Source organism: Citrus clementina, unplaced genomic scaffold (assembly GCF_000493195.1).
Source record: "Citrus clementina cultivar Clemenules unplaced genomic scaffold, Citrus_clementina_v1.0 scaffold_3, whole genome shotgun sequence".
NCBI classification, from domain to species: domain Eukaryota; kingdom Viridiplantae; phylum Streptophyta; class Magnoliopsida; order Sapindales; family Rutaceae; genus Citrus; species Citrus x clementina.
Genome location: NW_006262339.1, coordinates 12,454,058 through 12,466,983, shown reverse-complemented (window position 1 = coordinate 12,466,983; position 12,926 = coordinate 12,454,058). Strand labels below are relative to the sequence as shown.

Genomic DNA, 12,926 nt, shown 5'->3' with positions numbered 1-12,926 from the left:
TCCCGAAGAGGCCCTTAATTGTATACGTTGTAACATATAAAAGTTTTTATTTTCAATGTAAAAATTCTTTTAAAGAAAAGAGAATACAAATTTGAATAAAACATAGGGTCAATTTGGTAATATTGTAGCTCTTAAAATAATTTTCGTTAGTTATGCTGTAAAAATAATCAACTACAAAGAGAATCAGTTAAATATTTGATAAAATTTATTTTAAAAAATGCTAAGAGTTTTAAAAGAACTCGTATGTATTTGGTAAATCTTACTGTAAAACTACTGTAAGAATGTTAATAATTGAATTATACATAATGTTGAATAAATTTTATTTACACATTTATAAACATGTATAAGAAATATTTTTAATTGTGTATATATAATAATTAATAACTAAAATAAATATTTTATTTTATTAATTAATTAATTTATTTTGTTATCTCAATATAATTGGTAACAATAATACTCTTTTTTAAAGTTAATGATTTTATTTCTTGATTAATAAGGATAATTTTGGATACTTATAATGTAAATGAGAATATATATAAAATTGTATTAAGTATAAAAGTGATTCTCAAAATTAAATTTTAAGAAACTACTCTTTTTTTGTTTTTCAAAATTTACTATAGGATCGGATGATTTTACCAAAAGTGATTCTTTAAAAAAGTTACCAACACTAAAATTAATTTTAACAAACAGGCTCAAGGTACATAAAACATCAACAAAATAGTAAACTCAAAATTTTCTAATAAAAAGAAAGAGAAAAAAAGGGAAAAAAACAAAAGAATTTGTTAAAAGTGAAGTAATAATTGTAAACTTACAAATTATTATCAGAATCAATGTTTCTGGGATTATATAACTTGAATAGCATGTCTGTCTAAAGTTTTAAAACTTGTAAGAGAATATACAGTCCCGCGAGGGCCAAAATAAATATTTTACATCTAAAACTTATAGTATTATCATAATTTTATTTTGGAGTTCATCAATTATACAAAATCCTAAGTAAAACTAGTCAAAATTTTATCATGATCTCTTATTTCAGTTATAATTTGATGGAGATACTTTTAATCTTTAATTTTCTTTTAATGTAAAATAGTTTCATAAATCTTCTCCGTACATATATTTTAGGTTGGCTACCACCCAAATTTAATTACTCGGAAGAGCTCAAGATTAATATTTTTGGAGGTAAAGTTTCTCTGCTCATTCAAATAATTTTTTAAAATTAATTACCCACGAATTTCATTTGGGCGTCGAAAAAAAAATGGAACAAGGAAAATAGTGGAGATTGTAAAGAAAAGGTAAGAGCGGATCACAGGGAACACAAACACAAACACACATAGCCTAGTCTCGAAATCTCGTTTCCCGGGCCACCCGTTCACGAATATCAAGGAAATAAATATTCTTTAATTCCTGTTTTACCCTTATCCCTCTTTTCTGATTTTTTAAATTACTTTTATTTATTTATTTTTACGTGTTATTCGATTATTTTTGTAGTGATTCTCTCTGTTTCTCTAGAGAGATAGAAGGCGAAGGAGAAGAGGGACAGAGTTAGAGAGAGATATACCCTCTTCAAAAACCTCCAAATATTGTTTTAATGGATACTTCGATCTAATGCACCTTCAGTTGCAACGAAACCTCATTCAAACAAACCCATGTAAGCAAATTTTTCATTTTTTTTCCTGTAACTTAGTGTGATTCATTTCTTCAAATTCAACCATGTGATCTTCAGTTTGTGTTAATGGGTTTTGATCGCTGTGTACTCTAGTCTCTTTTCTCATTCCTTTATTTGTTGCTAAATTTTGGGTTATTTTTGTTCTTGTTTGTTCTTTTAACTTCTTATGAGATTTTTATTATTATTACATGGGAAAGTCTAGGTTCAATGGGTGTGAATTGGGATCCATGTTGGATCTCTTGGTTTTTGCTTAATTTTTTAATATTATTTTCATGGTTGCTGTGATTTAATATTAAGTGTTTCTGCTTGAAACTGATCTTGGGTTTTGTGTTTATGTTTTTTCCTTTTTGGCATTTTAGTCATTTGGGATTGCTTGTGTGGAGGAGGAATTTAGAATTTGGCATATTTAAAAGGTTGTTCTATTGAGGTGGGTTTCATGGGTTGAACTCAAAGAATAATGGCTGGCTCTAGTGAAGATGAAGAATGTCCATTTTTTGATGCTTCTGAAGACATTGCATCAATTTCTGGTGCAACTTCTGATAACAATGATATGTTTGATTCTTATTACGGGTTTAATAGTGAAGTATGGGTTAGGACCCCGAAGAGTGTTAAAGAGCGCCGTAGTAAATTCCTAGACTGGATGGAAGCAGGTTTGGATGGATTATCAGGTAATAAACCAGTAGATATGGGTAGTTTCGGAGGAGAGGATGATGGACTTTGTAAAAGTAGTGGGGCTGTGTTGAGAATAGCTGGTATTGAAGAGGAGTTTAGGTCAATTAGATCTGTAAGGTCAGGTCGGTCTAATGATAATGTGGAATTGCCAGAGGAGAACTTTCCTTGCAAAGATGGGAATTATGATAGAGGAATGGCGTGTGATGTGGATGAAATGGGGCCAGATGGGCAGATAAGCAATTGTCGAGAAATTTACTTGGAGAATACTTCTGAGTTGTTACCACTCATGGATGAGATTGTTGAGAAGGAAAGTAGTGCTGCGGGAAAAGCAGAGAGAGTTAAGAAGCGGTGGTTCAGTAGGTTACGTTCCTTGGCTTGTGTCGTAGATAAACAAGGGGAAGGTGAGAGAGTGAGACTTAATGAAGAAGATGCAATGTTTTGCTCTAAAGTTCAGAGAGTGAAGGTTTACCATTGCAAGAAGCGATCAAAAGAACTTTCAGCTCTTTATAAGGGGCAAGAAATTCAAGCCCATGATGGATCAATATTGACAATGAAATTTAGTCCTGATGGCCAGTACCTTGCAAGTGCTGGGGATGATGGGGTTGTGAGATTGTGGCAGGTGGTTGAGGATGAAAGATTGACTGAAGTTGACATCCCAGAAATTGATCCATCTTGCATATACTTCACAGTGAATCATCTTTCTGAGTTGAAACCTCTCTTTATGGATAAGGAGAAAATAAGTATCTTAAAAAGCCTCAGAAGAACATCAGAATCAGCTTGTGTAGTTTTTCCCCCAAAAGTCTTTCGGATATTGGAGAAACCACTGCATGAGTTCCATGGGCACAGTGGTGAGATACTCGACCTTTCATGGTCGAAAAATAATGTAAGTTATGATTTAAAGAACAGCCATATCTTCCCTAATCAGCTAGAGTGTAAATATAGTTTCAGTAATTCCGGCAGAAATTGAATTCTACTTTTGTACTTTTTTTTTTCTTTGGCAGTACCTGCTGTCAGCTTCAATTGATAAAACTGTTCGCTTGTGGAGAGTAGGCAATGATCATTGCCTTAGAGTTTTCCCACATAGTAATTATGGTGAGTTTTTTCTCCTTTCTGTTCATCTTTTCATTTTTTTTTCTTTTTTCCAGTTTGGTTCAAATTGGACCAACTCAAACTCGTCTCTCTCTCTCTCTCCCTCATTAATTGTATCTTACAGAATTGTTTTTGCTATGATATGATGCAGTAACCTGTGTTCATTTCAATCCTGTCGATGATAATTACTTCATTAGTGGATCAATCGATGGGAAGGTTCGCATTTGGGCCGTTCTTAGTTGCCACGTTGTTGATTGGGTTGATATAAGACAGATAGTTACCGCTGTTTGTTATCGTCCTGATGGCCAGGTTTGGTGATTTTCCTGCTTTTGATCTTCTAGACATGGTGATGCTTACTTTTTGATTTATCTGTAACAAATTTCTTTTCTCTCAGGGAGGCATTGTAGGCTCTATGATGGGTGACTGTCGCTTTTATAATGTATCAGGTATGCTTTTTCACTGGATTAAGTATTTACGTGTACTGCCATCCCTATTCCTTTTTATTGTCCGTGAATGAGTTATAGCTCTTTGCAGTCGCCACTTTTTTTCAATGAAGTAAAAGAAAAATAAATATTTTACTGGCTGGATATCTAGATCTGTGGTGGCTGATTATCATGAAAATTTATGGCTAGGTAGAATAACTTCTTGCACTGGTTGCGTACCAACATTATGTGGTCCTGGTTGTGTCGTGCTTATTATCGTTTGTTATTATTTTCTGAAAAGAGCTGAAAATTTTAATGGTGATCTGTTTAACAGAAAATGCACCTTTTAAAGTTTAAATGTTTCTGTGCATTTTAGTTATTTTGTAGGGTATTAAGCACTTGATAGTTTGGCATGTGAAAGGGGGGAATGTAGCTACATAGACCTATTTTTAATTGTTTAAAGCAATATCATGTCGTGGAATAATCTTAAACATGGGCATTTCAGTAACCAATGAGTTTTTATTTTGATTGCTCAGACAATCACTTGGAGCTGGATGCTGAGATTTGCGTGCACAGTAAAAAGAAAGCCCCCTGCAAAAGGATAACTGGCTTTCAAGTAATTTTCTTGTCTTCTTATGCTTATCTTCGTTAATTTTGTTGAATACTTATAGATGTCCACAAATTTTTAAAATGCAGCTACAAGTTAAAAAAAAGAAAAAATCCAATGGGCTAAAAGACAAAAAAAAATCATGCGTCGAAGTTTGTTTTTGTCTTTTAGCTCCATCCGCATTTTAAACAGATGCATATGTCGTCTTACGATTTTATGACATTGCCTTAATAAGTGTGAAATTTTACTCATAGCATGCTATGTACTGCAGTTCTTGCCACAAGACTCAAGCAAAGTAATGGTCAGTTGCGCTGATTCACAAGTCAGAATTCTTCAAGGGCCTAATGTGATAGGAAAATACAAGGGTATGTAGCTGTTTATTTGCCCATTTAATTTTAAAAGAATAAAACTTTTCCTGTTTGGTTTCCAACTATATGGATCCACCGTTCATGTAAGCAAGGCAATGTTTGGTTGCTTATTCTATATCTTTTTTAGTGTGCTTATTATTTCAGTATTCAGGTGGTGATAGTGCATTGCTGTATGTTATAAGTTATAGTTCTATTATAAATGCAAGTTAATTAGTGCTTATTTTTTGTTTATTCTATTTAAATATTAGTTTCTAAAATTTTCTCTTTCCTTTCTTTAGGCCTTCGTAGATCAGGAAACCAACTATCTGCATGTTTCACTTCAGATGGGAAGCATATTGTCTCAGCTGGTGAGGATTCCAATGTATATATGTGGAATTGCATTGGACACGAAGAGCCGGCTCATGACCAAGCAAAAACTATTAGGTCCTTGGAGCGGTTCACAACTAATGCATCCATTGCAATACCTTGGTGTGGCTTGAAATGCGGAAATGCAGAGAAGGAACCGCAACTTCATGTCTCTGATGATGATTCACCAGAAAATCTGGCTTTTGCTCCTGCTCGTTTCTCTCTGGGTCAAGAATATGTTTTTGAGTCTTTTCCCAAGGGATGCGCAACCTGGCCAGAAGAAAAGCTTCCTGCATTAAGCCAGTTGTCCTCAGCATCTGCATTGCATAAATCCCAATATAAGTTTTTGAAAAGTTCATGCCTCTGCACAACCAGTTCTCATGCATGGGGTCTAGTTATCGTCACCGCTGGATGGGATGGACGAATTAGATCATTCCTCAATTATGGGTTACCGATACCTGTTTGAAGTTCTAGACACTGATTGTACTTTTGGAGATTCAGTATTCAACCCCATGTTGGGAACTTTGCATGTAGAGTGCCCACTAAGGCTGAGAAAGCCTGCGGCAAACAAATGCCAACTGAGTTCAGCAGCATCTACATTGAGAAGGGGAAGTACAGGGTTGAAGCTTCATGAGCATGTGCAGTGCAGATTGATGTTTTAGAATTTAGGTGGGCCCTTCTCATATATCTGAGGTGTACCGACAAATAGGTTGTGACATGACATTTGTTGCGATATAATCCAGCTCGGATTCAGCAAGTGGATGAGGTTAATTTATCCTCATACCATTTTAATCTTATGATATGCTGATTTGCTACTCAAAAGAAATTTGTCTGCCAGCCCAGAAAAAGATTTCCAAGTCGTGATGTGTTTGGAGATGCTGATATAGATATTCCTCTACATAATGGAGGTGCTTGTGGGGCCTTGTGAAACATCTTCCTTTAGCTCTTAGAACATGGAAGTTGAAGAATTTAGAGCTCGTGGTCTGAGTTAATTTGGAAGGAAATGGTGGGGAACTAAGCTATTATTTATGATAATAGGCTGGCCGGTTCCAATAATTGAATATTTTGTCTGCCAATATCTGGTTTGCTTGCTTCATTGTAGGGCCAGCTTCACCTGGGCATGACCGTGGGTTGTTATAATATGCCTTTGCTGCTCAGCCTGCTACATTATTAATGCAGATTTGCAGATGATCCAGTCAATTGCCAAAACTGCTTTTGTTCATGAAAAGCACTCTTACTATCTTTTGCTTGAATGCAGATAATCCTCTTCAGTTTTGCTAACAGATTTTGTAAATTTATTGTCAGAAATTGTCTAACATAATAGGCCTCTTTTTTGTTGGTTTAGCTATGAAGGAAATGTTCTATTTTTGGTTTTTTTTTTTTGTTGTTGTTGGGGGGAGGGGGGTTTCTTACCATAGATGTAACTAAAGTTACTTGTGTAAATGAAATTTGTCAAGTAGTTTGTTCAATGTACGTGTTTGGGAATAGCCGTCAAGATTGGAAACTGAGGGTGAGGGAGAAATTGAAAATTTTGTTTTTATGTTCTGTTCTGCTCTTTGCGTGGCCAAGAATGCCACCCAATTGGAAAAAAGTATGTTTTAAGACTTGCAATTAGATTTCTAAATAATCTTGCGTTTGAGATTCTTCTATTCTCCAATTATTTTATTTTTATCCAATGTGGTTGATTTGTGTTGCCATTTTGGACAAAATTAGGGATGACAAAGGAGTGGGGTGAGGTTGGGGATGCTGACCCATTTCTCATCCTATTAAAAAATATGTTTGCATTTCCTATTTCATCACTTGATAAATTTAGTGGGGTGAGGATGAAGAATTTTCAAGTGGAAAATGATTTTTTCATTTTTATCTCATTTTTCATTTACTTATTTTAAAATAGGTATGGATGCATAATTTTAGTACATTAAAAATTAAAGATTTAAATAAAATCATTATCATATTATAAAGTATTTAAATTATTTTAAAAAATTTCTAAAAGGTTGAAATAATATCAAAACTAAAAAATGTTTAAAGAGAGTAGAACCTTAAGAAATAAAAAAAAACACAACAATATTTTACGGTTTCATAAAAATTATAATGTAAGGTTTTTTTTAATTATAACCTATTTATATTAAAAAAATAAAAATAAAATTTATTAATAAAAATTATAAAGAAAATTTATTTATATTAGGCGAACAATAATTCCCAAATAAAAAGAAAATATAACAATGTTTTAAGGTTTAATAAAAATTATAATGTTGGGTTTTTCTTTTAGTTATCCCTTATTTATATTATGCAAAAATAAAAAGAAAATTTATTAACCAACATTGTAATTCATAAAATAAAAATTATTGAACAAAAATTAAAAAAAATTATAGATAATAGGGATTGGGGTGAGGGTGTGGTGGAGAGTACAAAATTAAACTCCACCTCATTAAGATTTTGAGAATTATTTTTCACCTATTCCCACCCATTCTTAAGAAGTTGTTCAAAATTCACCTCATTTGGGGTGGGGCCCAATGACGCTCCAAGCCTATGGAGAATTTTGTCATCCCTAAATAAAACAATGATAGCCGCTTTGATATATATGAGAAATTATTTACCGTCCATCCGTTTTTTCACCGTTTTTCAAAAATACACAAATCTTTTTTTTTTTCAGCGCTCCACTTGAAGTTAACATTTTTTTCATTGGTCCACTCTCGTTATAACACCGTTATAACTTTGCTAATATCATAAGAGTAAAATTATCATTTCACAACGACACAGTGGTAGATAAGTGCAAAACAATATAACTTCAAGTGGAGTTCAGCAAAAATAAAAAAATAAAAAAAATTGTATTTTTGAAAAAATATGAAAACAATAGGTGGTCGGTGGATAATTTATCTTTTACATTTGAGGGTAAAAAGGTCATTTAAATAATATTCCATTAGTTTTCTTAATGGTCTTCAAACGAAAGTGGAAAAGTGAAAAAAAATATAACTTTAGGTGGATTCCAGAAAAAAAAATTATATATTTTTTTATAAAAGTTAGAAAAAATGGGTGGATAGTAGATAATTTCTCTATATATATATATATATATCGTAAGTAAAATCTTTTGAGAAGTAGTGCAATTAACACTGCAATTAAACATGAATCATATAAATGAAACATAAGTCATATAAATTTAACATAAAATTTATAAATTTAACATAAAATTTATAAATTTAACATAAAATTTATAAATCAACATTAAGTAAAACATAAATTATATAAATAAGATATAAGATTGTAAATGTAAGACAAAACAAGTTAATTAACATAGGAGTGGTAAATTGCTATATAATTGATAAATAAAAAAAAATTTATAAATATAATATAAAATTTGTAAATTAACATTAAGTGTAAAACAAAATATAAATTATGTAAATAAAATATAAGACAATAAATGAAAGGCAAAGCAAGTAAATTTATATAGGAATGGTAAATTGGTGAAAAATTGGTAAACAAAACAAAAACTTACAAATGTAACATAAAACTTATAAATTAACATTAAGTGTAAAATAAAATACAAACTATGTAAATGAAAATAAAACTTATAAATAGAAAACAAAACAAATAAATTGACTTAGGAGTGGTAACTTGGTGTATAATTGGTAAGCAAAACAAAACTTACAAATGTAACATAAAACTTATAAATTAGCATTAAGTGTAAAATAAAACACAAAATTATGTAAATGAAAAATAAGACTTGTAAATGGAGGGTGAAACAAGTAAATTAATATAGGAGTGAAAAATTAGTATATCATTGGTAAACAAAACACAAATTATGTAAATGAAATATAAGATTAGTAAATAGAAGATAATACAAGTGAATTAGTATAGGAGCAGTAAATTGATACATTATTGATAAACAAAAAAAAAAAACTTAGATGTAACATAAAACTTATAAATTAACATTAAGTGTAAAATAAAACATAAATCATATTAATGAAAGGTAAAACAAGTAAATTAATATAAGAGTTATTAAAAAATAACAGTGAAAAAAAAATAACTTACAAATGTAAAGTAAAAACTCATTATAATAATGATTACTTTATTTATTTACTGATTTATTTCTAAATTAAATAATGATAGTCTTAGGTTTATGGGCTTATATAATACGTGTGATGATATATGTGAAATTTTATTAAGGATAAAACTTATTTTCAAAATTAAATTTTAAAACACTATTTTTTTTTTGTTTTTCAAAGCCATTTATAAGATAATATAATTTTGCATTCTTCTAATTCTCCTTGAAAGCAATCCCAAAAATCACATGAAGTTTGTATAAAACTGAAAATTAAATCTAATTTTATTGATATATCATATATGTCTAGTAATATAAGAATATAATTTTATTGACCCGGGCTTTATAAAGAATAAGTAAAAAAAATTAATATCAAATTAAAAATTCAAAAAAAAAAAACAAAAGAAAAGAAATTGTCAAATTTCAGTCTCTCAAAAGTCACACAACAATTCCTAAAATTTAAAAGCACCAGCCGACACCCAATGGTGGAACCCAAGCAGGCATCACCGATTGAAATTGAAAGTTGAACCCATTCATCTACACCAACAGTTAGCTGAACCAGCAGCTACACAACACAAGCTGCAGCTATGTAACGCAACAGGCAGCAGCAACGAAGCAAACGCAGCACCAGCAGCCTGCACTTGCACCCACGCGATGTAGCAGCAGCTGCCAGCAAACCCAGCACCAGCCACTGGAACTTGTGTGATGCAGCAGCAGCCACTCGAACTCACGTGACACAGCAGCATCGAACCCAGCTGAGCCACTTGGACCCATTGACCCAAACCAGCAGCAAACCATTGACAAAAATATAGCATGCTGGCACCACCCTTCTAGAAGGTGGGCTCGCCATTTTGAAGAAGAAGGCATTGCTTCCGTCTTTAACTAGAACAAAAGAAAAAATGGAGAAAGAAGGAAAAAAATAGAAACAAGCCAAAAAAGGTAAAAATAAAAAAATAAAATAATAAAAATAATATATCATTGATGAATAGTGCCAAAACTTTCTCTATAAATAAAACGAAGAGAATGAGTAAATTCATTCCATTGAGAGAGAGTGATTTAGCATTTTAGAGAGAGAGTTTAGAGAGCTTGAAATTATAAGCTCTTGTTATAGTGATTTGAGAGTTCGGGTGTATTGAGATTTTGGGAAGTGAGCTAAAATACTACAATACTTGTAACTCTTTTTACTAGTAAAATATTTTCCTTCTATTTTCGTCCGTGAACGTAGGCTAAAAGCCGAACCACGTAATTTTCTGGTGTCCTTGTTATTGCTTGTTCTTTATTTTCTTCTAATTTCACTTTAGCTGCGTGTCTGCTTCACCAATAAATTTCTTAACAGTGGTATCAGAGCTACTGGTTGTATTTTTTGGAGTCGGTAGCACTGCTCATGTAAAAATATTATTCACGTGTACTGTTTTATTCACGCATACGGTAATATTTACGAATACGGTTACTGTTCACATGAAACGGTGGGAGGTGATCCTAGCAAAGTTAGTTCGTGGTGAAAAGCAATGGCGGCAAAATATGAAATTGAGAAGTTTAACGAAAATAATTTTTTGTTGTAGAAAATGAAGATAAAAGCTATCTTGAAGAAAAGTAATTGCTTGGCAGTAATTAGAGAAAGACCCATGGAGATAACTGATGACAAATGGAACGAAATAGACGGCAACGCCATTTCTGATCTACACTTGGCACTTGCGGATGCAGTATTATCCAATGTGGCAGAGAAAAAAACAGCAAAAGAAATATGAAATACTCTCACAAAATTATACGAGGCTAAATCGCTGCACAACAAGATCTTCTTAAAGAGGAGACTCTATACTCTTCGAATGACAGAATCTACATCAGTGACCGACCGCATCAACACCTTAAAAACTCTATTTTCACAACTCACAATGTTGGGTTATAATATAGAGGAAAATGAACGTGCAGAGCTTTTACTTCAAAGTCTACCAGATTCGTATGATCAACTTATCATCAACATCATGAACAACAATCCAGTGGATAGTTTAGTTTTTGACGATGCTGCAGCCTCCGTATTAAATGAGGAGAGCTAGCGGAAAAATAAGAAAGACAGACTGACGAGTTCGGAGCAGGTAGAAGCACTATCGGAACGTGGTCCCAGTGGGAGTTGTTGTGCGAATTTTATTGACCTTGCAAGCGCACGAATCTATTGTAGAATAGATTAATGGTGACGAGTGTCGATCTCACGAGGAGGTGAATTTTAATTATGTGTAGAATTAATTTTCTATGAGAGTGGTTGGATTTGTGAGGGAAATGATTTAAATTATCCTAAAATTTGAATTAAAATAGCTAGAATAAATTAAAGAGAAAACTATGATAATTGAAGCACTTGGGTATCCGGATCTGCATCAACATGCACCATGAGCTAAATATAATTCCAATTAAATCATGAAGGGAGTTTCCACACCTCATGAACCACACTCTAATCAATATGGTGCTAAAGGCTTATCGTGCCAAATAAAAATAACTTTGTACTAGGGAGCCGGTGAAACCATGGCGGTATCTAGACAAAATTATTATTATTTGTCGACGAAAAGTCAAAACATCCACAAAAATTAGAGGGGAAGAGAAAATAAATTTACCAAATAAAGCCCATGGCACATGTTGAGACTTCACCTTCAACCCAAGCTTGAAAGAAAATTAGCTACTCATAATTGAACTAGGGGTAAAATAAGAATTTATTAAAATATGTAGAAAGTACAAGATGGAGAAGGAATTACAGAAAATGGAGCTCAAAAATGAATTCAGAGATGCCAAATTAGGGGGGAGGCCCCCTGTTTATAAATACATTGAATAAATCATGGCCATCGGATTAAAAACAATTTGGACGTTTAGGATTACGCAACGTCATCAGTCAACATTACGAGATTTGACCACACGGTTTGAATAGTGACACGGTTTGGTTGTAAATAATCATATGTATATGCATGTACCGTACGCGCGATTTTTGGTCCACTAATATGCTGCGACGTCACCGATCAACAGTACATAAGAATTTTAGTTCAATAGAATCGTGACACCTCATCAGTCAATGCCACATCATCATTCTGTATGTGTGAACAGTGTCGTGAACAGTAACATAGACAGTACCGTACATGTGAACAATGACATTTTTCTTTTTATGCTCCTCCTAAGGTTTTTGACTGTCCTGAGTTCAAAAGTGATGTCCGTTTTGCTGTTTGATCTCTCGTTCATTGTGAAATGACCATGATACTCCTAAAATACATAAAATACTTAATTAAAATAAAACACACATAATTAAATCACAAGAGACTTGAAGTATAAAATGACGATTTTCTCCTTTATAAATATACACTTTCTGACACTCAACTCACTCCCAACCAGCTTATTAGTAGTCTCTACCAAATAAAGCGAAAACAAAATTCAAATCAAAAATGTTTTTTTTTAAAACACTCTTGTTTATTCAATCAGACTAATGATAGCAATCAAATAAAAGTATAAGCATTATTGCCAGTCTAAAGAAACATCACACCCACATCAACCATTCACATGAATCAGTCTAGTAGACTTTGTCACAACTACTTTCAAGAATGACATGTCAAACCCCAAAATCTCACTGGAAGTAGTGACACTCTCATAAGGAAATTAAACCTAATAAAAATAGTCACTCTAATGAATGATAATTGAGATAAAATAATAAAGAAGTAATATCACATGCTCTCCCCAAGATGAAAGAAAT

General features: G+C 32.5%; 1 protein-coding gene across 1 annotated transcript; it reads left to right on the top strand.

The window, feature by feature from the left end:
- Positions 1 to 1,246: 1,246 nt before the first annotated feature.
- Positions 1,247 to 6,046, top strand: LOC18049605 (WD repeat-containing protein 44). The gene is made up of 8 exons (XM_006441090.2): positions 1,247 to 1,645; positions 2,023 to 3,218; positions 3,337 to 3,427; positions 3,576 to 3,733; positions 3,819 to 3,870; positions 4,383 to 4,462; positions 4,725 to 4,818; positions 5,100 to 6,046. Exons 2-8 carry the CDS (start codon positions 2,121 to 2,123, stop codon positions 5,630 to 5,632), a joined length of 2,106 nt encoding a protein of 701 aa, XP_006441153.1. The 5' UTR covers positions 1,247 to 1,645; positions 2,023 to 2,120; the 3' UTR covers positions 5,633 to 6,046.
- Positions 6,047 to 12,926: the final 6,880 nt, after the last annotated feature.

Excerpts from the sequence above, each read along its gene's own strand:
- LOC18049605 (XM_006441090.2), top strand. The coding sequence starts at position 2,121 with ATGGCTGGCTCTAGTGAAGATGAAGAATGTCCATTTTTTGATGCTTCT. Across the intron at positions 3,219-3,336 it reads TTTCATGGTCGAAAAATAAT|TACCTGCTGTCAGCTTCAAT; the intron begins GTAAGTTATGAT and ends TTTCTTTGGCAG. Across the intron at positions 3,428-3,575 it reads TTTCCCACATAGTAATTATG|TAACCTGTGTTCATTTCAAT; the intron begins GTGAGTTTTTTC and ends GATATGATGCAG.